General features: G+C 42.3%; 3 protein-coding genes across 3 annotated transcripts; 2 read left to right on the plus strand and 1 right to left on the minus strand.

Moving 5' to 3' along the window:
• Positions 1-353: 353 nt before the first annotated feature.
• LOC109733972 (nucleobase-ascorbate transporter 6) lies at positions 354-4,151 on the minus strand. The gene is made up of 12 exons (XM_020293185.2): positions 3,863-4,151; positions 3,372-3,747; positions 3,165-3,240; positions 3,029-3,088; positions 2,750-2,934; positions 2,539-2,635; positions 2,343-2,429; positions 2,175-2,233; positions 1,981-2,072; positions 1,468-1,545; positions 1,213-1,373; positions 354-813 (listed from the first exon to the last, which is right to left on the minus strand). The coding sequence occupies exons 1-12, from the start codon at positions 3,960-3,962 to the stop codon at positions 595-597; spliced, it is 1,590 nt and encodes a 529-aa protein (XP_020148774.1). The 5' UTR covers positions 3,963-4,151; the 3' UTR covers positions 354-594.
• A 13,118-nt stretch (positions 4,152-17,269) lies between these two features.
• On the plus strand, positions 17,270-23,005 carry LOC109733971 (putative disease resistance protein RGA1). The gene is made up of 3 exons (XM_045228799.2): positions 17,270-17,616; positions 19,457-20,584; positions 22,685-23,005. Exons 1-3 carry the CDS (start codon positions 17,329-17,331, stop codon positions 23,003-23,005), a joined length of 1,737 nt encoding a protein of 578 aa, XP_045084734.2. The 5' UTR covers positions 17,270-17,328.
• A 1,530-nt stretch (positions 23,006-24,535) lies between these two features.
• LOC141022627 (uncharacterized) lies at positions 24,536-26,971 on the plus strand. The gene is made up of 2 exons (XM_073498892.1): positions 24,536-26,407; positions 26,760-26,971. The coding sequence occupies exons 1-2, from the start codon at positions 24,560-24,562 to the stop codon at positions 26,769-26,771; spliced, it is 1,860 nt and encodes a 619-aa protein (XP_073354993.1). The 5' UTR covers positions 24,536-24,559; the 3' UTR covers positions 26,772-26,971.
• Positions 26,972-27,170: the final 199 nt, after the last annotated feature.

Below are 27,170 nucleotides of genomic sequence, written 5' to 3' on the forward strand. Positions count from 1 at the left end.
AAGCATTTTGCACCCAGGATTAGCTTACAGCGAGTTTAAATGTTGTACAGCTCAGTGTATCACACAACTGAAAGTTTGATCGGGAAGGACACAAGCTGGTCGCTGATGGCAAACGCTGACCATTTGGTCGCTGCCTACATCTCTTTGCCCATGTTTCAACTAGCATACTCTAAACAGGATACTTGGTGACAGGGTTATACTATCCTCTCCCTCTCAAGCGTCCATGTTTTGCATCCAAGGTACCAGCTTAGAATGTTGAGACAAAGTTTAAACGTTCGGTATAGTGCAGTGTTAAATACGTAGATACTCCAGATAGCATCATCAGCGGTTCAACAAGATGCACAGCTGAAAGATTGATCAGGAACGAGCTACGCATTTTTCGTTTTATTGATGACCCAATATACATTCAGAAACTATCAAGACACCTCTCTATTTTCTCATAACAGTTTACACCGAGATCTGCAGGATTCAGAACTCGGAGGCACAAAAAATCATCAGGGAGGACAACAGCATTCACATCGCAAGAAGCTACTTCCCTAGAGGCGAGGACTAATCAATCGTGTGTCGTTTCCGTTCTCTCTTCAGAAGCATGGATCAGAAGGAGGGGAAGAACTTGTTGAGGTTGAAGGGCAGGGAGTAGAACTCCTCGCTTCGCGGGTCTGTCTTGAAAGACCTGAACCTGTCCCAGAAATGGTGGCCCCGGTCCTTCCTGGCGGTGCTGTCGTGCCTGTGCAGGGTGCTGTCCAGGAGAAGGGCGGTGGCGCCTCCGACGAACGCTTTCGACGAGAAGACCACGTTGATCATGTCATTGAACTGGCAGTGAGCAAATGAGAAACATCAGGTGTCACTTGGGACATATTCAGCATGTGAAAGGAGGATATATCCAGGAAGAGGAGTTAAGCAACACAAAAACAAATAGGTACTATAAGTGAGTGTAAAGAACCTGTAGAAAGAGTATCACCACCAAGATGTTTGGAATATCAGTCAGATTACGATCTCTACAAGTGCTACGTGGACTGTGGTATGCTGTTATAATTGAGCCAATTATATGCTAGCACCTGATTACTGCAGTAGATATTTATGCACTATTGTTGTTCTGAGCATCGCATTTCACAGAGCAAACTACTAAATCGAATGGTCTTTGACACAAGCGTGTCAACTGGTAGCTACTATGACTGAAGATATTGGCACTTGATTTGTGCTGGAGCTTACCCATCTTGCGTGCGTGTGTACCGGGCCAAAGCCTGCGACGGAGGTGTACTCATTGAAATACTGTGGAACTGATATGCCCATGAACAAGGAGAATCCCAGGATGAATTTTGTTCGGAAGCTGTTGAGGTTGCAAAACTGAAGGAACCCAACCCCTGCCATACCTGTTTGCACAGAAACAACATATCGAATTTATTTAATCCAACCATCATGAACAAAGCAGGATATATTCTTTACTAGTAGCTTCAGAATACATACCAACATATGCAAAGAGAAGACAGTATATAGCTGCGATTATTGGGCCCGGAATTGATGCGAAAACAGCTCCAAATTTCCCTGCAAATGCAGCACAAAAGCAGTGCCATCAGATACAGTTCATGGTTATTTTGTGTGAGGTGCAGGAGCTTAAAACTAGTGCAAAACAAAACGGAATCATGTGACAACACTTTCCTAGCAATATATGTATATAGGATACCGGGACCTAGTTTTGCTTTCAGTCATTTCTTTTGTCATTATAAAACCAGATTTCAAGGCTTTTGGCTTAACTGCTCCTGTGCTGGTTATTTATAAAATGAACTGCTTTATCTATTAATGTATTCCTCTTGCATTGTTTATGCAATATTGCAACAAAGAATAACTTTTCCTGGAAGAATACAGATAATATACTTGCTAAGAGCCTCAGACCATACATCTTTGAAACAAAATAGATATTCAGTTAACACGAGTATGTTGAACACGAATATATGAATTGCATCAAAGCATGAAGCTTACCGAGAATAGAGAAGAATAGCATAAACCCAGCAGAAATCTGCACTACACGCCGGCTACCAACACGTGTCAAACCTAGCAGCCCAGCATTTTCCCTGTTCCACAACAGTGTAAAAACAATCTTCAGTATTCAGATCACACTGTTATGAATAAAGTATATAAGCACTGCAAGGACCAATATTCTGCTATCCACTTACACAGATACAGAGCACCCATTAGCCGTTCCAAATAAGCCGGCCAGCAAAATGCCAACCCCCTACATAAGCAGACAAACAAATGAAGGTAAGAAGATGCTTACATGTCCTTCCAGTATTCAGATAGATGGACTAACTGCGGAGCAATGGAGGGGTTAAGTTGTCTGTTACCTGCCAACCGATGCCACGACTCATCACAGAAGGAGGGCATGGTGTTGCACTGGCGTACCGTGAAACCGCAATGAAAGCACCAGTAGACTGCATTGCAAAACAGGGAGTGTTATTCAGTCAATACTCGGCGCCTTCTGATGCGGAAATGCTGCGTAGTATATCTATCTAAGCATCATCAGTTAGTTGTCCACAATACCTCCACAAGAGCAACAAAAGCAGCTGCCATCATGGCAAAGCATTCACCAGCATCAAAAGTCGGTGCTCCCCACTGGAATGGGTATGGTACAGTTATCCTGCAGATTGTAAAGCAGTGATCTGCTCAATTGCTGAATTCTTCCAGTGTAAATTGCAGACACCATTCATAATATGAACACAGCTATTCAGTAACAATGGTCTTGAAATATTACCAGGGAGCACCCCCAACAAGGCCAGATCGATCAGTGCGGCAGTGGAATTGGGTTTTCGGAGCAGCATTCTTGTACGCCCCGCCAACGGTGAGGAAGAACGCGTACAGCCACACGATGGCCACCGACATTATGACGGCGAACCGCTCGAATGCAGTCCCCAGCAAAGGCACCAGATGAGGTATGTACTGCAGATAAAATTGCGTAACAATCATAAGCCTTCAGACATTGTTAGTGAAAGTCACAGAGCAGCATGGCCGTCCTGATGATGCAATGTAATACCTGGGAAAGAGCCACCAGCAGTATGATCTCTGGAAGACCGATCTCGATGCATTTGGCAACCTACATAGCAAATTCATACGGTTATGTTATCATCTTACTGGTGTCAGATTTGTGTATGCACAAGCAGAAGGCTTACACTTGGGAATCCAAGCTCGTAGAGCCCGAATCCGACGAGCGCGACGAGCGGCGCCGCCGACAGCGGGCTCAGCAGCCTGCGGCATCACAAAAAAGCACAGGGGTCAACACAAATTGGTACTACTAGTACACTGATGAAATCAAACGCTTGGAACCTGAACCCCTCCTCCGTGGGGACTGGCGAGAGGAGACAGAAGGGGAGACGAACCTGACGACAATGCGCCAGAGGCCGCTGAATCCCATGATGATCTGGAGCGTGGATGCGACGATGAGCGCGCCCTGCGTGCCCCGCATGGTGCGGAGGAACTTCTCGTGCGGGTCGGCGACGCCGCTGTAGCGCGCGGCGAGGACGATGGAGATGGTGGGGGCGACGAAGGTGTAGGAGCCCCCGATGACGGCGGGGAGGCGCGTGCCGAGGAAGCTCTGCAGCAGCGTGTTGATCCCGGCGACGAAGAGCAGCGTCTGCACCACCCGCGCCTTCTCCTCGTTGCCGCCGCCCATCTGCGGGACGAGCGCGGTGGGGATGATGACGGTGGTGCCCAGCATGACGAGGTAGTGCTGGAAGCCCAGCAGGATGGCCTCCGCTGCAGCAACGGCAGGGTTTCAGTTCCACAAAGTTGGTTGCGGGAGATCCGCGGCGAGTGAATAAATTTCGAAATAAAGCAACGGGCGGCGAGCGGGCAATGCGGGGGTACTCACGCCATGGCGGCGGGCTGGTGAGGCAGTAGGAGACGGCCGGCAGCTGGTCCCGGACGGCGTGCGGCTGCAGCTCCTCCTGCTTCGGCGGCGGCGCGGCCATGGCTGGCTGGGCGTCTGTCAGTCACGGCTCGTGCGTGGGTGTGGGTCGCCTCCTTGCTTGGTCCCTCGGGACTTGGGAGGTGGTAGGGCAGAGCAGGTGTGCAGGGCAAGCGAAGTGGAGTGGAAAGCGACTCTACTCAGGTGAGGTGAGAGGGATGGGAGGGGAGTGGCGTCCTCGAGATGGGGGTGGGGTGGTGATTTGTAGACCGACGGGGGTGGAGTGGAGTGGGGAGGCGCACCGCGCACGCGCTGCAGGCTTCAGGCAGGCACGAAGCAACGGTCGCCCACCCAGCCCCAGCCCCAACGCCAACGCCAGTCCACGGCGCTGCAGGAGCTTTTTAAAAATCGGTTATTTTTCTCGCTGGTGTTCGTACAGTGGTGGCATGTGCCGTGGTGGACGAGATCGGAATGGGAATTTACTCCCTCTGTCTGGAAGGCTGGAACGTGGAATTCATTGCGATCCTCCCCGTGAAACCTCCGTGAAATGGTCCAGCGCCTCCGTAGTGCGAATGGAACCGGGCTTGGCTCGCACCGGCAAGGCAAAAGCTCGGGTGACTCGGCGCCGACTCGACAGCGCCCTGGGCACACGTCGGACGCTCGGTGAAAGGGGTAGGAGAAAGGCATCTTTTCATCTGTCCCGCACATGCACGGAGACGCGGAGCCACCGACGCCGGCGACGACCGCTCAGGTCGACTCACCGCCGCCTTTACTTCACGCGCGCGAGGTACCCATGCTGCGCGGTGTTGCCCTGCCGGTTGGTGAAGCCGTACGTGACACTTACTACTACTGCGCGCGGTTCACTCGACGAGGGTGGAAACACAGCAGGCATCGCAGGCACCATTCCGCCCTCGCGACCAACTTCTTCGCATGCACGTTCCAAAACATAATTTAATTGCGTGTGCTGCGAAGCAGTAAAATCCGTGTGAAATTTAATTGCTGGCTGGTCGACGCGGGGTGCACGGGCCGCCCCGTCCCGGCACGCTGGGGTCATGCAAATTGATTGCTCCACGATGCTGCGCGTCCGTGCCCAGACGCGCGACCCCGCACATGTTTGTGGAGCCATTTCGTGTCCGTTTGTGCATGGGCCGGCGGTCTCTTCTGTTTGTTGCGGACGGCGCGGCGGCCTCGCGCTTTTCAAACACAATCATACCTGCTCTACTCATGAGGCACACACCTTTGTTCTTACTCACTCCCTAAACTAACCTCAAGGGCAGTGCAAGAAGCCCGAGTGAGGTAAACTAACCGTGACCGACCACGCACTCTGCCCTCACGTAAATTCCTGTCAAAATACTACTCCAAGCATTGAAGCAATTGGTCATTCGATCATGATAGCTGTCAAAAAAGACATGTTAGTCTTTGTGGCCAAAAAGCGAGGACGGTTAAGGGCATGCATGGCCAATGCATAGCCCCAAGGTGATGCCTCACATGCCATGTAGGATCGGATAACAGAAAAAATAGGTTCGGATGGGGAAGCGGGATCCTCTTCAGGAGGCGGGTGATTAGAGACAAAAAGTGTGGTCCAGTGCATAAAGTTTAAAAGTTGAAATGGAGAGGAGGGATGCATGTGTAGTGAAAGTTACTTTCTATTTTTTTGATGAGGTCCACTAGTAGTAGCTTGCATTGGAAAGAAAAAATCAACACATATACTTCAAATTACTTTTTGTCATGAGGCATCTGTATCCATATGCCACCATTGTACATGCCCCTACCTATGAGTCAGCGGGGACCCACACGGCGACTTGGACCCCATGGAAATGATCCCCTCCCCTCCCCCACATGAGCCTTTGATTAACTTAACCACAAAGAAAGGTACACGCACGCCACAAGCAAAGGATCTAGGGAACCTCCCTCCCCCCTCTTGTTTTCTCTCTTCCCCTCTCTCTCTCTCTCTCTCTCTCTCTCCCCCCCCACTTTATTCAATCTGCTGAGCTGCATCTCTCTAGGACGGACGGATGCACTTTCGCCGCAAAGAATCGTCAGACGCGCCGACACATCACCATACACAGTTTCAGCTCAATCTTCATCATATATATAATAATAATCCGAGTTTTCTTCTTTTTTGAGGGAATAATCCGAGTTTTCAATCAATTCTTAAACTTGGTTGGTCTTGTGGTGATTCGGCTTGGACAATCTCCATCATGGCATGTGTATGGTGCCTTCGTGGTGGAGTGGCAGGGGAATAAAGACGTTGGCACCTGCAAATACCGAACCTCTGTCTCTCTTGTTCTACCCCATCATCATAATTTTATACACTCCCTTTTCAGGATTGGCCATGGATCACTGGAGTGAGCACGTACGATCTGCAGGAGCAAGACATGCATCAACGCCACGGATGCATTATATTCTAATAAATCTTCCCCTAACGTCTCCGTCGAGCAACAGACTGAACCAAAGGTGGAGGCATCATGTGCAGGCAAGCACCTTTTGTTTAGAAAATCTACTACTATAAAATAGATGTACTGTTTGGTAGGATTGTTTGAACTTTATTAGGATATTCAGCGAGGTGTGCTTTGCGGGACGAGAGCAACAAAAGTGTCCGTTGCTGGCTGCTTAAATCCTTTAGAATATGAAGTTGAATTTTTACTTGGACGTGCAACATAGCTTTACCTGGTACAATTTGTATTGTTGCTTGTAGACTTTATTCACATTTGCGTGCCATATGCACGCGTGTTAGAGCATCTACAGCTGAACTGGTCAAATTTGACACCCCCCCCCCCCCCCAATTCCCCCATAAAGTCCGCGGATAGTCCCCCTGATCCCCCCCCCCCCCCATTCCCCCATAAAGTCCGCGGATAGTCCCCCTTGATATCCCCCCCCCCCTAAATTCATACAAGTCATGCAACGTGATGAACACTATGTAGATTAACATGATTCAAGTTTAGCACAATCAGACCCAAAAGAGCAATTTCCTCAACTTATATACATTGATTAACTAAAACACTAGCTAGATTGTCTAACTAAACGGAAAGGGGCGTCGGACTTCACAATTTCCTCGTCAGTCCCTTCCATTTGCGGTCAGCAGAGCGGCGGCTGTAGTCCTCCACATAGGTATCGCGGCCGGAGGGGTAACGTCGTCACTCATCGTGCCACTACCAGACAACGACGAGGATATGATGCCGGAGCTACCGGAGCTCGACATGGGAAGGGAGGGAGGAGACAGGGATGGGGTGGGTAGTGGACCAAGCGGAGAGTGAGTGTTTGGGACTAGGGTTTGGTCCGTGAGAGGGTTCTGTGGGGACGACGTGAGATCCGTGCGGGCCAGGGTGGGCCGGTCCGGTGAGGAGCAGCGTCCTAGCGTGTCCGGTCTGCCCCATATTTGCCCTAAATATGGGGGTGGATCCTATTTCTCGAAGAGGTCAGGGAATAATTAGGTACCGCGTACCCCAGGAGCGCTCGCCCAGTGTATGGGCCGACCCATATTCTGGCTATAGCGAGCCTTTCGTCCACCGGGTTTCTCTTGTTTTTTTGGTTTCTTTTATCCTTTCTTCCTTTTTTTAATTTTTTATTTCTTCAAGACTTTATAATTTTTTTGAATATTTTTTAAGTGTGGAAGCATTTTTCGAAATATATGAATATTTTTTACTTAAAGGAAAAAATTCAAATTCAAATTTTAAAATTTTTTCTAACATTTTCTTAAATACAAGAATTTTTCAAAATCATGAACATTTTTTTGAAATATAGGAACTTTTTAAAAATTTGTGAATATTGTGAAATGCCGGAAACAACTTTCATACTCGTGAACATTTTTTGAAATATGTGAACAATTTTCTAACTCATAAAAATTTCATGAAATTATTTAAGAATTTTCACATTTATGAACATTTCAATATCAGGGAACAATTTTCAAATTTATGAACATTTTTTGAAATGCAGGAACAACTTTTCAATTCATAAACATTTTTAAAATTCATACATTTTTTCATAGACAGAAGAATTTTCAAACACAAAACCAACCGGACTACAAAACTGCCGCCCACCTTCTCATGGGCCAGATAAACCCACTCAAACATATGCCTTCGATTTAGGCAGCAGCTGATATCATCAGATCCAACAATGTTGTAGAGCCTTAGTCTCTGTTGACAGGGCTTTGGGATGCAACCCTTATTCGTAAAAATGTTCACAGTTCTTTTTTGGTTAGAATCACCGGGGGTGGAGTTCGGGAGATCATGTCCTAACTGTCGCCTTCAACACCTGTTTTCTAATGAGCAATGGTGCACTATTAAAGTGGGCCAATGGCCCATAACGCTCGAATCTTCTCTCTCTCTCTCTCTCTCTCTTTGCTCGCACAAAGGACAAAATCTGGCACCAATGACCATTGGCAACGTTAACCGAAGCCTGTTGACCAATCAGTGTTAAACATGACCGTTGACTGTTGACAAACCAAAAAAAGTTTACAAATTTCAAAAAAGTTTGAAATTTTGAAAAGTTCATGATCAATTAGAGTTCTAGAATCTTTTTTCAAAATCACAATTTTGATGAAAAAGTTCACGGAATTGACAGAAAGTTCATGAATTCGAAAAAAGATCACGGGTTTTAATTTGGAAATTAGTTTAAGAATATGAAAAGAAATATTTGTGGATTTTACAAAACAATCATGGAATATGAAAGAAAACTTAATGAATTTGAAATGAAGTCAGCGCATCTGAAAATAAATTCACTAATTCTACAGTCATTCATGGCTAAAAAATCACTAATTTGAAAACTTGATTTTAAAAACGTTCACAAATTCGATTTTTTTTCTGAATTAAAGAAATCTCATGATTTTTTAAAATTCGTGATTTTTAAGAAGTTCACAATTTGAAAACAATGTAAAAAGCAAAAATAAAATAGAAAAAAAAAGGAAAAAAGATAAGTAATAGGAGAAAGAAAATCCGTCCAAACAAACACTTGAAACCAAAGAAAACATGTCAAACAAACAAAAGAAAAAACGGCCGAAAGCTACTAGAAGCTTCCCAAAAGCAGAAAGAAAAGAAACAAAACCGGGCACCTGCTTCCCCTTGATATTCTCGCTTGTGTAATGCTTTATATGGGCAGGCCCATATACAGTCTAGCGAATTGGAGGGTTTGCTCTATGTACCAGTAAGAGCATGTACAATGGTTGATAAGACAATCTTATCTTAAGATTTGCATATAATTTAGAGATGACAATAAAAATATGTCTACGATAGTTTATCTCTTAGCTTTATTTATAATAGTTAGTTATTCCCAAAAACACGGTGAGGCATACAGTGCTAAGAGATCACCTCTTAAATAAGAGAAATCAAGTCTTTTTCTTACGAATTCTCTCCTTCACTTCAGCATTTATCCTATGTGACAATCCGAAGATATTACCATTGTACATGCCCTAAGCCTTTAACTTGCGCTGTAAGCGCCAAATAGGAATTGGGAGCTCCTATGTGACGCATTTTGGGTCACGATTCACACAGGGAGCTTCTAGCTGGGCTGGCTCAATACTGCGCAACTGTAAGTATTGAGAAACAAAAGGCTGTAGCGATTGGGAGCTCGCGATTAATTGTGGTGATTTTTTATTGTACTGCATGCTTTTCTAAAAAATCAAATATTTTTTGAAACACGGACAATTTTTGAAAATGTGAAACATTTTTTGAAAAATGGAACATTTTTAAATATTCTGATTTTTTTTAAAAAGCGTGATCACTTTTTGATAACAAGAACATGTTTCTAAATAATAAATTTTTGGATTATTTTTTGAAAATAGTGAAAAACTTTTAAACCTGTTCATTTTATAAAAGTGTTTACAAAAATTGAGAATTTAGAACATTTTTTGTCATTTTTGATCAAAATTTGAATATTTGATCTTTTTTGAAAAACTAAACAAGTTTAACTATTTAAAGTATTTTTAAATAAAATTATATTTTTTGAAATTCCAAACTTTTTACAAAAATGAAAGATTTAAAATTCTGAATAAAATTTGAAGATTTGAACAATTTTTTCAAACTGTGGATTCATGAGAAAAAAGAAACAATAAGAAACAAATTAAAAAAGAAACAAATATGCCCTAGAGGCAATAATAAAATGGTTATTATTATATTTCCTTGTTCATGATAATTGTCTATTGTTCATGCTATAATTGTATTAACCGGAAACCGTAATACATGTGTGAATACATAGAGCACAGCATGTCCCTAGTGAGCCTCTAATTGACTAACTCGTTGATAAATAGATGGTTGTGGTTTCCTGACCATGGACATTGGATGTCACTGATAACGGGATCACATCATTAGGAGAATGATGTGATGGACAAGACCCAATCCTAAGCATAGCACAAGATCATGTAGTTCGTTTGCTAGAGCTTTTCTAGAGGGAGGGGGGGGGGGGATGGGAGGGCAGCCGCACCTCAGCCCCTGGCGCAGCCCTACCCCTACACCTCCTCCTCCTCCGTTGAGCTTGGCGAAGCTCTGCCGGAGAACCACGAGCTCCACCACCACCACGCCGTCGTGCTGTCGGAGTTCTCCCTCAACTTCTCCTCCCCCTTGCTGGATGAAGAAGAAGGAGACGTCCCCGGGCTATACGTGTGTTGAACGCGGAGGCGTCGTCCGTTCGGCGCTAGATCGGATCTTCCGTGATTTAAATCGCCGCGAGTATGACTCCATCAACCGTGTTCCTTGCAACGCTTCCGCTTAGCGATCTTCAAGGGTATGAAGATGCACTCCCTCTCTCTCGTTGCTAGCATCTCTTAAATTGATCTTGGTGACACGTAGAATTTTTTTGAATTATTACTACGTTCCCCAATAAAAACAAGTAAAAGAAATAAACCTGGTTCAGGTTTTTTTTAGAAGGTTTCCAAATGCGTACAAATGAGATGGCTGGCGCAATTGCTCAATAGATCGAGAATGCCTGTGCTATGTGTCGACAATTTGTCACAGCGTGCGACAAATAGAAAAACACAAGTTGGCCTCCTAAATATTATATTACTGAAAGTGGTTGATGTGGCAGGAGTTTATAAGAAAAATCGAATAAAAAACTTTAGCAAGTTTGCCCACCTGAGTTGTGATTTTTTGGAACGAATCCATGTTAAAAGCTTCATTCATTTTACAATGAAGGGGTAAAGCACGAGGGAAAAAAATGTGTACACGAGATATAATACGTAATAAATACGTGACACTTTCTTTTGACGAAAAGGCAGCCAGTGCTGCTTTCCATTGATCAATAGAGGGGAAACAACTTACAGTGGCGAAAAAGAAGATAAACGAAAGAAAAAGGCTACAACGACGAACAGCAGGAGCAGGACATGTGAACACCGCAGGAGTTGAGCCAGGCAGGCTGCGTGGGACGGTTGAGGAGCGAGCCGGCTCCGATGCGGCCGACCGAGTCCACGATTCATTCATGGAGGGACAACGTCGCGGAAGGATCGAGCGACAGAGGCAAGGCGGCTTTGTTCAGAATCCCCGACCACACTTGCTTCGCAAAAGTACAACGAACCAATCTGATTGAGTAGCATCTTCAGTGACAGTAGTAGTTTTTTTTAGAGCCAGTGATAGTAGATAAGTTGAAAAGTTGGGTTGTGAGGCCAACCTCTCTTTGCCAAGTTATGTCAGACACTTGCCCTGCACTGCGATCCATGAGTAGATTTTGCGGTGCATCGGACGACCAAGTCAGGTGCCTGAAGTTTAAAGCGTTGTGACTTGAGAGCCTTGGAAGTTCTAACTGAGCCGCGTAAGCGGAGGCGCTACAGTACTTGACACTTTAAGAGACAACGAATGTCTCACAAGAGTACAAAATAATTGTTTTTACATTATGTAGTAGTACTGCATGTTCCTGCACTGTAATTATGCCTGTCACTTTGGAGTAACATGTTTGTTTGATGGGAATTTGTAATTTCCAAACGTTCTCATGTGTAAATTGCATGGTACTATACGCACAACAGACATGATAACTGTTTGGTCTGAAAGAAAGAAGTTATTGAAAAAACATCCTTTGATAACTCATGTGCAATTGACATGATAATATATGCACAATGAAGCTGATAACTTACTTAGCCTAGGCGTGATAATTTTTTAACCCGAGAAAAGAAGTTGTTGAAAAACATACCCTTGATACTTTCTGTGCAAATAACACGGTCTTATACACACAACAAAGTTGACAACTCGCTACAAACCCCACGATAACTTTTGACCCCGGGATAAAAGTTTGCTGAAAAACATACCATGATAACTTCTGTGTTAATAGCATGGTAATATACATACAACAGAGATGATAACTTACTCAATCCAGCCGTGGTAACTTTTTGACTAGGGAAAAAAAGTTGTTGAAAAATATCCCCGAGTAACTCATGTGTAAACAACATGATAATACATGCACAGGAGAGCTGATAACTCATATACAAACATCACGGTAATTTTTTGACCGAGTAGATGAAAATGGTTGAAAAACATGCCTCGATAACTTTTATGCAACATGGTAATATACACAACAAAGCTGATAACTCACTATAAACACCACAATCACTTTTGACCTCGGGATAAAAGTTTGTTGAAAAAACTTACCCCGGTAACTTCTGTGTAAATAACATGGTAACTTATGTATGACAAATGTGATAACTTACGTAGACCAGATGTGGTAACTTTTGGTCCGAAAAAAAGTCATTAGAACATATCAACATGGGATCTAGTTTCGAAGATCTCATCAAGACGTTTTTTTGTGAAGACGGTTTTTCAATCGGAGCTACGGTTTGAGCTACAAAACATTTTTAAGTTTGAAAAAAGAAAGAATCTAGGATGACATCAGCTTTTCGTCCTTTAGTGTTTATATGCATGTAATTAGAGAGAGGAGTGCACATGAAAGGAAAATTAGTCATTCTAATGCATGCATGTATATAATTAGAGTGAATTAAGGATCGTTCTTGCCTATTGCTAAAATCCGAACGTTTGGTAGTTATAAAAGTCCTTGTTTGATTGTTTTTATCCTGGGTCTGCAGATAAGCACTGGAGACTTGGTCGACACTTGAAGCCTAGTGTTGCTTTTTCTATTTCGCGCCACCGGATGCTTAGCTGGCAGAGATTACATTAGTTCGTCCATGGTTGAGCCAACGCGTTGGTTTCGCTATTTTCTTCCTCCGACGTCTCACTCCCAACTGCTCTGATGACATTGACAACCACGATATGAGTAAGCTAATTAGCCAGTGCTATCGTAGGCCTTGATGACTGCAGCTAAACCGGCCACCAATAATGTAGAGACCATATGTGATGAATAATTACTTTATGCCTCCGATTATCATGGTTGCGTGGATAATTTGTACTCCCCTGTTCCCAAATATAAGTCTTTTTAGATATATTTCAATAAAGGACTACATATGGAACAAAATGAATGAATCGACACTCTAAAATATGTCTATATACATCCGTATGTAGTTTGTATTGAAATCTCTAAAAATACATATATTTATAGACGGAAGGGGTGGTCGTTTATTGATCTTTGTTTTATTAATATATCCATTGACCAATTTAGATAAACAAAAATTTGTGGAGTGATGTGCATTATATGAAGTAGATACCTAATTGCGTAGTATTTTTGGTGACATGAAACAAGAACAAAAAAAAGCTTAAACGGATTTGCCTCCTTAAGGATGAAAATATTGCTTGACTTGTTGTCACATGTACCGCGTGTGGTGAGAGGAATATGGCTTTCAACTGTATGTCATTGTGCTTCACACATGTTTTTTACTTAATACTTGATGGTGTTTATGATGGTTTCCATCACAGAGTATTATCCATTAGATTTGGCATGTGTCGATTCCAGTGGATTTATGGACATACTGTCTATAAAACTTGATCCCAACCATGTAATAATATGCGTGATTGTTTGATTGATCAATTACACATGCATTTTTAGAAACATGGTAAAAATTACACATGCATATGCTTATATTTATATGTCACTCTTTCATGAGAGATGCTACTAGTGGACGTAAGAACCACAGTTCACTATCTCCATAAAAAACTCTCAAAAACCTTTTTATATGAACTTTTATGTTTTAGTTATTATTTATTCCAAAACACACAAAATACTTCATACCACATTATCTTTTGATTAGTTGTTGCAACTAGCAAAGCTATTGAGATTGACTATCTGATTAGAGGTGTTGAAACACAAGTAAACTTTTAATTGTATTGTAGTGCTACTCGAGTGAGCTTTAGGGTGTTATCTCTACGAATTGATACATTGGTTTCTCAACCGAGGGAAGAAATTTCTACCATTAGAAAATCTTCCACTTGGGTGGCCAACATCTAGCTACCAATCTATAAGTATTGGAGCAAGCAATGATGTTGCACCGTTGAACTATCGGGTTAATGAGAAACAACATGACAAAGGTATTCTATCTTGCAGATGACATATATCTGTCATGGTCCACATTTGAAAACAATATCAAACCATCAAGGTAACATGAGACAACACTTAGGCAAAGTCAAGAAGTAGCGAGGAAGGAAGAATGTTAAGCGGACATTTGGAGTGTTGCAAGATTGCTTTGCAACTGTTCGTCAACCTACAAGTTTTTGGGATGAAAAGATGTTGCGGGACATCATGACAACATGTGTAATCATGCAAAACATGATAGTTTATGATAAATGAGGTTAAGGCAGAAGGCTTTGAGTATGAGAATGTGGGAACGACTATGATGGATGAGCACAATCCTGGTTGTGTGCAATTATTTCTTGAAGTGCATAGAGAGATTGAAAGCACACACATCATGAGCAGCTTCAAGTTGGTCCCACTGAGCATCCGTGACATATCCATGCGCAATAGTTTGTCCATGTTTATCATGATTTCTTTAGATCATTTTGTGCATTTGGCAGCATATGTTGTTCTTGAATTTAAATTAAATTTAAGAAAATAATGAGTTTCAAATATTGTTGAACTATGTGTGGCAGAAAAAGACTCCAATTTTATATGATATAAAAATATATCTAGCGTAGGTCATATATGCACAGTGGAAGGAATTGCGAGCAAAAGAAAATATGGGAAATAGATATTAGGGAAAATCTTCCCATTTATCTACCGATTGTAAGTGTTGCGTAGGACTAGCACCCAACCGTGTGAAAGTGCATCTAAGAACATACCCCTAGTGGCTTTGATGACTTTTAATAAACCCATTGAGAGGACTAGTGTTTCAATGAGTTAATTTCAGGTGTAACATGCTAACTAAATGTATATCATGCTTGGCTATAAATAGAACGATATTGGTGAAATTTTCAAGTTGATTTCTATCTCAAGATTATAGCATGTATTTTGTAGGCTTTTGGTGAACTCAAGATTCACACTGAGTTTAGCACAACCATACTATGAAGAGGGGCAGAAGAAAATTATGTTGGTTTGAACTCCAAGAATAGGCCATAGACCAAAGTTTTCAAAATCCACTACCCGGTCATTCCTTTCTATGAATTTTTAAAGTCCCAGTACATCTAAATATTTTATCTTCCAGTACTACCGAGTCAAATACAGTTCATCATGTCCGGAGAACAAACCCAAATTCAATAGTTTGGAACCACCGTCTAATTTGTTCTGGAACTGTTGAGCCAATCCCAGTTGACATGTTCTCCGTTTGCACTGGCACCTACAAGCATAACATTAAATTATCAACACTTCAAGCTAAAACTTATAAATATGGTTAGAACATATCAAGTAGTAGCATTAGAGGAAAAATGTACATGACAACACACCAAAACAAATTCTAGTAACAGTGGAAGCAAGTTCAATAGTCTAATGGGACGAATTTGATTGTGAATTGAAATAAATAGTGAAAAAGTTCCAACTATTTTAGAAGTACATTAATTACTATTGGAAACACAAAATTGTTTAGTTGGAAGCAAATATTATCACACACACGGGTCATATTACATTGACAAAATATTATTTGCATATGAAGCAAAAATTATTAACATTAGAAGCAAATTTGCGTTCAATAGGTTTTTCACAAAAAATAAGAGACATTGTGAATGGGTGAAGCACTTACCGACTTAAAGGAAACAACTATGAAAGTTGACGGGAACATGGTATATGAGCAGATGAAGCACGACAATTCCTGTCAACTAGTAAAATTAGAAAATGTGTATGTGGCACAAGCTTCTATCAGAACCAAACAAATTCTAGTTGTACTCGAAGGGAATGGAATAGTCGATGGAAGCAATTTTACTATGGTTTAGAATAAATAAAGTGTCAAAGTTCAGTTATTCTAGAACCAAATTTTAGTTTGTCTGATTTTATTGCGGTTTAGAATAAATTAAGTGTCAAAGTTCAGTTATTATAGAACCAAATTTTAGTTTGTCTGGTTTTAAGCAAACATTATTGGGCATGTGGGACATATTACATCACTAGAAATCTCATTTGCATTAGAAGAATTAACACTTTGATAACATTGAAGCAATTTTTTACTTGATATATTTTCACAAAGTAAGAGAATATAAAACATAGGAGTGTAGAATAAATGGAGCTACAATTATGCGCTCACGAGATTTTGCGATGCAATTATTGTAGGAAGCAAACTGGAATCACAAGAACTGGTTAGATGTAAAGAAGATACTCCCGCCATCCAGAAACGTAGGGCATAATGTGCATTTCAACATTTATTTTGACCATCACCAAGACCAGTAATATATCACCGAGTTCGTATTTGAAATGTGTTTCTAACAGTATATTTTTTAAGTATACATATCATATATTATTGATCTTATCAAAGATTATCCAAATGCCGGAATACTTATTAGGTCTTATACATCTGGACAGAGGGAGTAGTACCATACAAGCCTATGTTCTAAGTTCTAATTAACTCTCGGATCTAACGATGCTACGCTGGTCCGACAAGACTAGGCATGCGGACGCGAGTCCGTGAGCGTCCGCGAGATGAAAATTAAGCCTAGCACGCTTACTAAAGTAGCAAAGTTTAGTGTGTTTTCGGCTTCGCGGACGTTCATGGACACCGTCCGTATCCCTAGACAAGAAGCTAGGGATCGTAGTTGGTTCCCACTTCCCAGTAGATTATAGGCAGTCTGCAGGGTTCAAAAAAGTAGCATCCCTATAGGGCGTAGAGCATCTTTTTTGTTGTTTTGAACTGAACAGAGCATCTACGTAAGTAAAGAAACTCGACCCGATGAAAGCCTTTTGTAATTGTCTCATGGTAATGATATTCTGGTGTAGCTTGCTTCCGTTGGCTAGCAAGCTAACGATCGACTTGGCACCCACCAACCTGCACTACTTTATTCTTAGTGATAGGCACTTGTTGACGGTAGACTTGGCGCAACCTCCAATCCGCGTGATAAGACCCTATCGATCGTCCACACCAGGAGCTCGTCTACCTCACACCCACTTCCTCTGCAGCCATCAGCCCATTGAAGAGTTGAGAGAGGTGAGCAGCCATGGCGCATGTCGGGGGCGTCATCGCTTCTGCCATCCTCGCTGTTGTGAGCAAGCAGATCATGTCCGCCATCAAAGGCCAGATCAAGCTGCAGTGGAACTTCGTAAGCGACCTACAGAAGATGAGATCGTCGCTGCAGACGGTGGAGGCCCTGCTCGAAGACGCTGAGAGGCGGTCCATCACGGATCAGGCGGTGCGTCTGTGGCTGGGGCGGCTCAAGGACACTATGTATGAGATCTCTGACATGATCGATGATTTCGAAGTCAACACTGAACCTGCTACACAAAAGGTATGTGCCGACTGAATCAAATGAAATTTGTCCAGTGCTTGAGCAGTTGAACTCTAACTATTCTAGGTAAATTCTGTCGAAAAATATAGACCTTAGGGTAAAAATGGAATGAACTCTTAAGTTGATCTAGGAATATATGAAATATATTATGCTCATAATTCCTGTAAGTGTATTCATCACAATATTTTCTATTAGCAACCCAGATGCGCAAAATTCTACAAAGTATAATATATCTATTTTGCGATATATACAAGGCAAAATATATCCCAAACAATAGGGATAGAATTATTGGCATATGCAGCACTGACAGGGAACAAGGCATTTGCGGTGTTCTTGTTGGCTTTGAGGTTGAAGTATTCGTTCACATGAGCAGTCATACATATGTTCTCCCCAAAAATCATATTAGACTTCCTCTGGTGTAGGATACTACGATCTCGACCCGAAGGTGGCGATTTCACAGACCTATTCTCCCAAACGACGATGCATTCAACTAGGATGGGATGGCCTTGATAGGAGGGGAGTTTCTGGATCATTATGGCCTATGCTCAATATGGTTGGTTCTTACCTGAGTTAAGCTAGGGATTTATACTGCGTGTATCGTAATACATCTAGTGTTCAATACTTGGTCTAGGACAAGTAGTGTTGTACTGTTCAATGTTATTTGCTACTATTAAAATAATTGTTGTTTTAGTGCAAACAACATGTGAGTTGGAGGTATCGTTAGCAACGTGGCCCAAACAAAGATTAGTGGGAGTGTCGCTAACCGACCAATCATGACAAATATTAATAGCGAGGGTGTGTGTGGTGACCTATAGCGAAGACCGTTGTACACCAACAAGATTTGGCACTTCAATGTTTTTGGAATGGGTTTAGTCATCTCGACGAAGCGCAGCCTAGTCATATGTTAGGAAGGTGTCGAGAGGGGCTTGGTCACAAACCCGAGTCATTCTCGACTCCTCAACACCCTCTACAAACTTTCCATTCTCAATGTCGGCCCAAGTCGTACGAGGCTCCTCAAACTCGACCTTAAATCTCCCCAATCTTTCTATACTAGCTCAAGTGCCCGCCCCTCCTCCCCATTTTATTCAAGGGGAGATCTAGTGCCTGCCCCTCCTTCCCATTTCATTCAAGTGATAGTGACTGTTTACCCATGGATGTGGTCAAATTTGGTCCACTAGTCCATCTTTGGTGGACTAATCAAAGGTAGAGGGTCCATAGTCCATGGTGAGTTATTCCCTCTCATCCCTCCGCTATGATAGACCTTTGCTAGTTAGGGTTCCTTTGCTTCTTCCCTTCACCCTTGAATTTGTCTTTTATTTATTTCATCTCTTTGATTTATTGACCATGACAACATGCTTGGATTTACAAAAAAAAGGTTAGATCTAGAAACTAGTTATTCCTACAACTATAATGTTGCCATCTCACTTCATACCATCTAATCATTTACAAAAAGACAAATTCTCCTTTTGCAGATCAACACAACTTTTAGAATGAACTATCTCGAGAAAAGAATGCAATAAAAAACCTTTTTTGCACATGTTCATGTTGGTGCATGTGTTTATGTCAATTTTTATACAAAAGGAACATTTTTGTGTCCTCAATAAGAAAATAAACTCTGGTCTCTAAAAAAAGAAAGATTTCGAATGAAGTAATTTACATTGTTGGCCATCATGTACATGCCAACATATATTTATATTGTAAAGAGTGAAAATAGTTTCATTTTTTCGGGTGTTTGATTTCCAAATATCAATATATATTATCTTGTTCCTAGGTCTGTCAAATTGTGTTTCACTACTTTGAGTGTCAAAATGTACTAAAATCAAATTTATTGCCTTTGCAGTGTTGCCCTCCAATCAATGTTTCCAAGTTGAAAATGGCCAATAAGATGAAGAATATGAGAGAGCAGTTGAAGGGGATCGCAGAAGACCGTATTCCTTTCATTTTCATGCAAGAAAATGCCCCTAGTGTGCCGGAAATCCATGATAACCGGGAAACAACAGCGGCTGTGACAGAAACACAAGTCGCAGGGAGGGATAATGATAAACAGGAAATCATGGCTCGTTTATCTGGGAGCATCACAAAAGAAATCACCATCCTTCCCATATATGGTATTGGAGGCATTGGGAAGACAACCATGGCACAATTGGTTTTCAAGGATTCACACTTCAAAGAGTACTCTCGGGTGTGGGTCTATGTATCCCAGAAATTTGATTTGAACAAAATTGGAAATTCTATAATATCACAACTATCCAATTGCAATAGTCAGCATACTGACCCACAGATGGTAGAAAATAATGTTCAAAGGCTATTTTCTGGTAAAAAGATTCTAATCATCTTAGATGACCTGTGGGAGATGGAAGCAGAAAAGTTAGAAAGGTTGAAGACTATGCTAGAACTGGGTGAAGGGAGCAATGTGGTGGCGGTAGTAACCACACGAGAAGAATATATTGCACAGAAAATTCAGACATTGGAGCCATACAAGTTAACTCCCTTGGGAGATGACATTTGCTGGACCATCATAAAAGATAAAACTTCCTTTGATGCTAGAACTAACAACGCGCAATTAGAGCTGATAGGGAAGGACATTGCAAAGAAGTGTGGAGGTATGGCTTTAGCAGCCCAATCTATTGGGTATATGTTGTACTCTATGAAGTCAGTTGATCAATGGGTGTCGGTGAACAACAGTGAGTTCTGGCACGTGCTTGCCTCAGAAGAATCTTCATCTCATCAGGTGCATGCATCATTGCTGCTAAGCTATCGTAGTATGGGTTCATACTTGAAGCTATGCTTTGGCTATTGTGCAGTCTTTCCAAAAGGTCACAAGATATCTAAAGAAGAACTAGTTCACCAATGGATTGCTCTTGGACTTGTTAAGCCATCAAAGACATTTTCTGATATACAGACCAGTGAAAGTTATATTAACCACCTTTTAGGCATGTCCTTCCTTGAACATCCAAAGTCACAAGTGGTGAGTTTCTACTGCATATACCTTTGTGGTAATGTTCTGTTGTTTCCTTCAACTTGTGGCAATGTAGTTCATATGATACATATTCTCGTGAGAATGCTGACTAGACCACCATTATAATGTGTTTTATAACATTGGAGCTCTCCTAGTTACTCTAAACACCTCTCTCCTCATTAACTACATGCCACATAATCAAACTTCTCTTGAAATGCGCTATGTTACTAGCTAAGTTACTCCCACTAGGACCAGCCTTAGAAAAATAGATCGCAACTACTACCTCTGTCTGGGTTTATCAGTCTTCATCATATTTTGGGTCAATGTTTGACCACATATTTGACAAGAAAAATATTAATGCATGTCAAAAAAAATCGATTCATATTTAAATATAATTTTCAATGATATTATTTTTACTATATATAACTTAATTTCTATTAGTTAAAATCATGATCAAAATATGATTCAAAATACGAGGGGACTAAAAACCATGATGGCGGTAGTAGCTTGCTAAGAGAATCTCTAGTGGAACCTCTATCTTATGACCTCTCAAATGCTCTTTGAAACCTTAACTCCTTAAAAATAATGAGTTAAGAAAATGGTCGGACCTAAGCGAGCCCCTATATTTAACTTCCTAAAAAAATTGGACTAGTCTTTTTATATTTTGTCACATTCATTTTGAACAATTGCACGATATTTTATCAATCATTTGAATAATTCAAATTGACCATACATGACAATTCAACTACAAACATACATATAGTTCATCCAATCGAACAATTCAAACTAAAACATGCATATACTTAATCCAAAAGCCACCAAATCAATCAAGTTTATCCAAAAAACCACCACATAGCATGTCTAATATCGTGGACCAAGCCTACCAAATTCATACTATACGAACTCAAGCACTCCCATGCTCACCATCACCATCACCACAGCCACGACCATCACCCCCACCACTATGGCTGACCTCCGTTTGGGCCAAGATCTCTCAGCGAGGAGTTCCCAATACTTGCCATGGCATCCATCGAGCTCGGGTCCATGAACATGATACTACGCTCTTCGACATTCTTCTCTTTTGCAAGCCTCTCCCCCCTGAATGTAATCCTACGCTCTTCCGCTGCCACCTTTGCTCCCCACTTCTCGTCGTCTGTGAACTTGAGCTCGTTCCATCTCGCAACCTGCTCTTCATTGCATTTAGCCGCCAAGGCTTTCTTATCTCACTCATAACACAAAGCTCCTCTTAGTAGGCGCTGACACGTCAATGCTTCTTCCTCTCTTTCATCATCTTTTTCCCATCCGTCCTTTTGTGAGGGTTTTCATCCTCCTCGTCATTGGGTTCAACGGGCATGCTAATTCATGCCCTTTTCGGTGTGGTTTCGAAGTTATTCTGGACCCATTTCTCAATGCCAACTAGTTCTTGTAGCAATGGTGCAATATGAATGACTCACTGCTGCCCTTCTTGTTGCGTTGCTTTATAGCTCTTAGATGCGAGGCTCATAGTCCGGGATTTGCACTCTACCCGATGGTGCATGGTCGACTTGATCAACACAACCGGATAATCGGTTGCATTGCTCTTGTATCACAGTCCACCGGTGGGTGAGAGAGCCTTGAGTGCGGTAGGAATGATAGTCACGTTGTCGTAATAGTAGTCTTCAATCATACTGAAACTTATCCTTTGTTTGATCCATACCAACCGAGGCATCAAGCAATACATTCATCCAAGCAAGCCACAAAGAAATGTCCTCTTGGGAGTCGTACTTTGTTGTTCTTGTCTTCTGGATGCTTGCTTGTGTCTCCTTAGGATCATCGACCTCCTCCACTTCGGGATCATCCTCCTCACTCTCTTTTTACTGATCATTGCTTGCACCATCAATGGACAACTCTAAATCGTCGAGGTCGAGTGTGTGTGCGTGCGCGCGCGCGTGTGCGTGTGTGCTTCATCCAATTGAGACATGAAATTTGCAACATCATACTCGTCCACATTACAATTACCAACAAAAAACACATCACAAGATCATCGCCGCATTGTATTGCCAATATCCGTAGCGAAAGAGGAAATTTCAAATATTTTACCTCTCGGGCATTTTTTCGGACACTCAACAGCCATGGACCTCATCTGCGGTTGCGGTGGACGTAGGTGCCGAAGGAGGAGGTGATGTGGTTGCTGAAGATGGAGGAGAAGGCCTATGTGGCACCGGACATGGAGAAGGTGTCGATGTGGACACCTTCTTCCTCTTCTTCGTTGCCGCCTTGGTGAGGGCCTTGGCGGCCGTCGTCGGCTTCCTCGCCCACTTGCCATCAACTGGATCAAGCGGAGGGCAACCTATTGTCTTCGCGAGCAGCGAGGCGGTCCGCACACGCTCTTCGTCTCGAGCCGTTTCTTTGGCACGGATGGCGGTGCATCCGTCGACTCTGGCGGTGTAGCGCCGTCGGGAGTGGTCGACAGAGTTGTGGAGGCACCCGACGTTTCTTTCCCGTCGGAATCGGGGCCTTTGGTGGCTGCAGCGATGACATTGTGTTGCAGAGGCGCCACCAACGGAAGTTGGGAGGAGGAAAGCTTTGATTAAGAATGGTAGGCGTCCGGTCAAAATTTAGAGAGTTGGGCAAGTTGTAGGGCTTAAATCTGCAAAAATTAAGGAAGTTAACCATTTGAGAGGTCTTTAGGTGCCTCTTAACTTGTCAAAACATAATATTTTGAGGAGTTAGCCCTTTTTGAGGATTAGATAGAGATGCTCTAAGGGGGGCGCAGCTGTTCTGATCCCGAGCTCACATGAGCTCGGGTGAACAGTAAAATAAAATAAAAATCTGATTTTTTTTGTGGTGAAACTTTGACATTCATAGCTTGCAAAATTTCATCACCAGATGACATTCGAGGAAAATGTGGCAAAAAAAAAATAGATGCTCCAAAATGTTATTTTTAAATGCATTTTGGAGCATCGATTTTGTTCCTTTTGCCACATTTTACACTAATGTCGTCTGGTGATGAACTTTGGCACCATATGATAACATTTGTCAAAGTTTCACACAAAAAGAATTGGATTTTTTTGATTTTGCTGTTCACCCGAGCTCATGTGAGCTCGGGATTAGAACATCACTTTCGCTCTAAGGGGCCCAATATACCCAGACAGAGGGTAATAACTCTCTATCTTCCACATCTATGAGCTGGTCCAGACGACCCCAAGATTATTCGATTTGTTGAGAAAATAAGTTTTGGAGAGGCCACTTGTTAAATTAAGTGCTATAATGAAGGTCATTTAGGATAAATTATACGTTTAGGCCCTTCTCAGTGCTCCACCGTGGACAGGTGCTAAGCATGCCACATAAGCGAAAAAATGACATGGCACAACAATTAAAGAGGAGGGAGAGCAATTTGGTGACCCCAGGAAGAACCAATGCCAAGCATGTGAACCTAGGCAAACCATTTAAATGAAAGAAGTTGACTAATGCATGAAAAAGTTTAGGTGCTAAATCATTAAATATAGTGAACTTAGCAACAAGAAGTTAAGCACCTATGCATCAGGGAGTTGAGTTGCTAAACTATTCAATGCACTTAGCACCTCATGTAAGCACCTTTGCATTGAAAGAGGTCTTAGAAGCTTACTTGTCAGCTAGGACCTGGGGCTCCCTAGTTTACAAGTTTACTTGTTAGATCGGGGCCCCGAGATTATTCAGTTTGTTGAGAAATCTAAAAAGCACCGCGAACTGCCTTAGGTGTGGATGTACTCCTTCCATTCTCGGCGGCTATCTGTGGACATGCTATTTCCATTACCATCTACTCCCTCCGTCCCATAATGTAAGCCGTTTTTTTGACACTACACTAGTGTAAAAAAACATCTTACATTATGGGACGGAGGGAGTATTTAGTTGTTAATGAACTCTATTTAGTGCGTAAAAACCTGAAGGTGTTTCGAATTATGAAGTGTAATACGATCTAAATTATTGATGCAGACTATGGACGTCCTAACTGAATTCTTCATCATGCATGACCTGGTGTATGATCTTGCAAGATCAGTCGTGGCTGATGAAATTGACATAGAGAGTCCTACCTGCCGATATGCTTGGCTGACAGATGGGAGAAAGCTATTTAATTCATCAGGGACTCCACTCTTGAAGATAAGGGCACTGCATTTTCATGATCCTGGCGACTTTCAGCTTCATGGTGATTTTTCACCAGCTAAATGCCTCCGTGTCTTAGATTTAAGAAGATGGTGTACACGAGAGTTGCCCGATTCTATTGGTCAACTGAGACAGTTGAGGTATCTTGATGCTTCATGGTATTTCAGGTCGCTGGAGTCTATAAGGATTCCCAAAGCTCTGGGTGCCCTTACCAAACTCCAATACTTGAATTTATCAGATCGCGGAACACCCATAGGGTTGCCAGAGGTCATCAGCAAACTCACGGAACTCCGGTACTTAAATATATCGTCCTGCAGGGGTTATTATTCATTGGACAACCCGTCAGCGAATCAAAGTTTCATAGACTGTATCGGTACTCTTCCCAATCTGGAGCACTTGGACTTGTCTCGCAATGACTATGGTTTTAGTGTACCTGAAAGTTTTAGCAGCCTCAAAAAGCTAAACCTTGAAAAATGCACGCGCATTTCTAGCCTTCCAGAAAATGTGGGGAAACTGGATATTCAGAACCTTTTTGGCTTGTTGAAACTGGGAAGACAAGGGTTTTATGTGCGTGCCGATGACAGTGAATCCAGCAGCAGTCTTGTCTGGCTTAAGCATACAAATCCTGATGAGTTGAGTATCGTCGGTCTTGAAAATGTGAAGTCCGTAGAAGAGGCACGCATTATAAGGTTGATGGAGAAACACAATATTGAAAAACTGACATTGAACTGGAGGGAAGGTGTTAGTTCTGTGGGACACATGGTGTTGCTAACAGAGCTAGTGCCACCACCCAGTGTAAAGGATTTGATGATAGTAGGTTACAAGGGTGTCATCTTTCCACACTGGTTAATGCCTATGAGCAGATATCTTCCTAATCTTGTGAGTTTGGCGTTGTGGAATCTGCCATGCAGCAGCCTACCAAGATTCGCCCAACTACCCAACCTACGGAGTATTGTTCTCGGCAACATGTATAACCTGAAAGAATTTGACACATCATGCCCTATGGGTGAGGACGGTGCGAATGAGTTCACGTTGCCTAAACTGGAGTATTTGAAACTGGACAACTGCCCCAAGTTGATGATTAAGCCATGTCCGCCTAGAGCTGTGTTCATGTTTATATCAAGAGGTAAAAATGTGCTATCGTCATGCGGAAATTGTGCCGCAAGCACAGTTGCTTCCTCCTCTTCCCCTCCTGTGAGTAAACTGAAAGTTGAATACTCGGAGTTGCCTTTGCGGCAGTGGAGATTGCTTCACCACCTTCCTGGCCTTAGTGATGTAAGTATCACCCATTGCGATGATCTGACTATCTCACCACAGATCAGCCAAGCCTTCGTCTCCCTTGAATCACTCTCCCTAGAATCCATTAGCCTGAAATGTTTGCCAGAATGGGTCGGTGAACTCCCATCTCTTCGGCAGTTGAGCTTAATATACATGAACTGCCTACAGGAATTGGACAAGAACCTGAAGCAACTTACACAGTTGCAATCACTGAGTCTGGATATGTGCAATGCATTGACATCACTACCGCAATGGTTAGGAGAACTCACCTTGCTCAAGACGCTTAAGATCAGAACTTGTGAGAGCATCACCTCTTTACCGGAGAGCATACTCACCAACCTCCAAGAACTACGTATTCAGTGCTGCCCTCAACTAGATGAATGGTGTAAGTTGAAGGAGAATCAGATGAAACTAGCTCACATCAAGGAAATGGTATACCCTACATTGCTCTTATGTTTTATTTGTCTTTTCTTGTACTCCCTCCGTTCCATATTACTTGTCCCTAATTTAGTACAAAGTTGTACTAAATCAGCGACAAGTAATATGGAACGGAGGGAGTACAAAATTTATCCTCTTTCACACGTATACTGCCTCCGTTCTTGACAAGTAACTTCATACATATCCTCTGATGTTTATGAGGCAGTATACATGTCTTGTTTCTTGTTTAATCCTACCTTTTTATTCAAAGAATAATAAACAACAGAGTTAACTCGGAGGTCAATAAGATTTGCTTCCCCAGAAAATGTGGTTTTTGACAAGAAAAACAATATCTACTTGGTTGCAGTTTTTCTACTGAAGCTATGGACAAGTACGAGGTGGTCCAGATGGCATGGTCATGGTTCAGGGTGCTGGCCCATGTGCTCTTCTTACGCCCATGGGTGGACCTAGGATCAAACGCTTTGATGATCTTTATTTACATATTCCGTAGTGTGGGTGGCTAAATAACCCTGTAATAATTTCATTCCCTCGAAAAATAACCTGTAATAATTTCATGTATGTGTGCAAATGCTCAGAATAAAAAAACTTTCTGTTTTTTAGAAAAAATATGTATAAAGTTATATTAAATCAGCAACAACTAATATGAAATGGAGGGAGGGGAGATTTGATGATAACCCCTCACGAACTAGGCCTCCAGAGAAGGGAAAATGGAGAGGGAATTGGGGATCGGAGGTAGACAGACAGAAGGTTAGGTTCA

This window comes from Aegilops tauschii, chromosome 5, assembly GCF_002575655.3.
Source record: "Aegilops tauschii subsp. strangulata cultivar AL8/78 chromosome 5, Aet v6.0, whole genome shotgun sequence".
NCBI classification, from domain to species: domain Eukaryota; kingdom Viridiplantae; phylum Streptophyta; class Magnoliopsida; order Poales; family Poaceae; genus Aegilops; species Aegilops tauschii.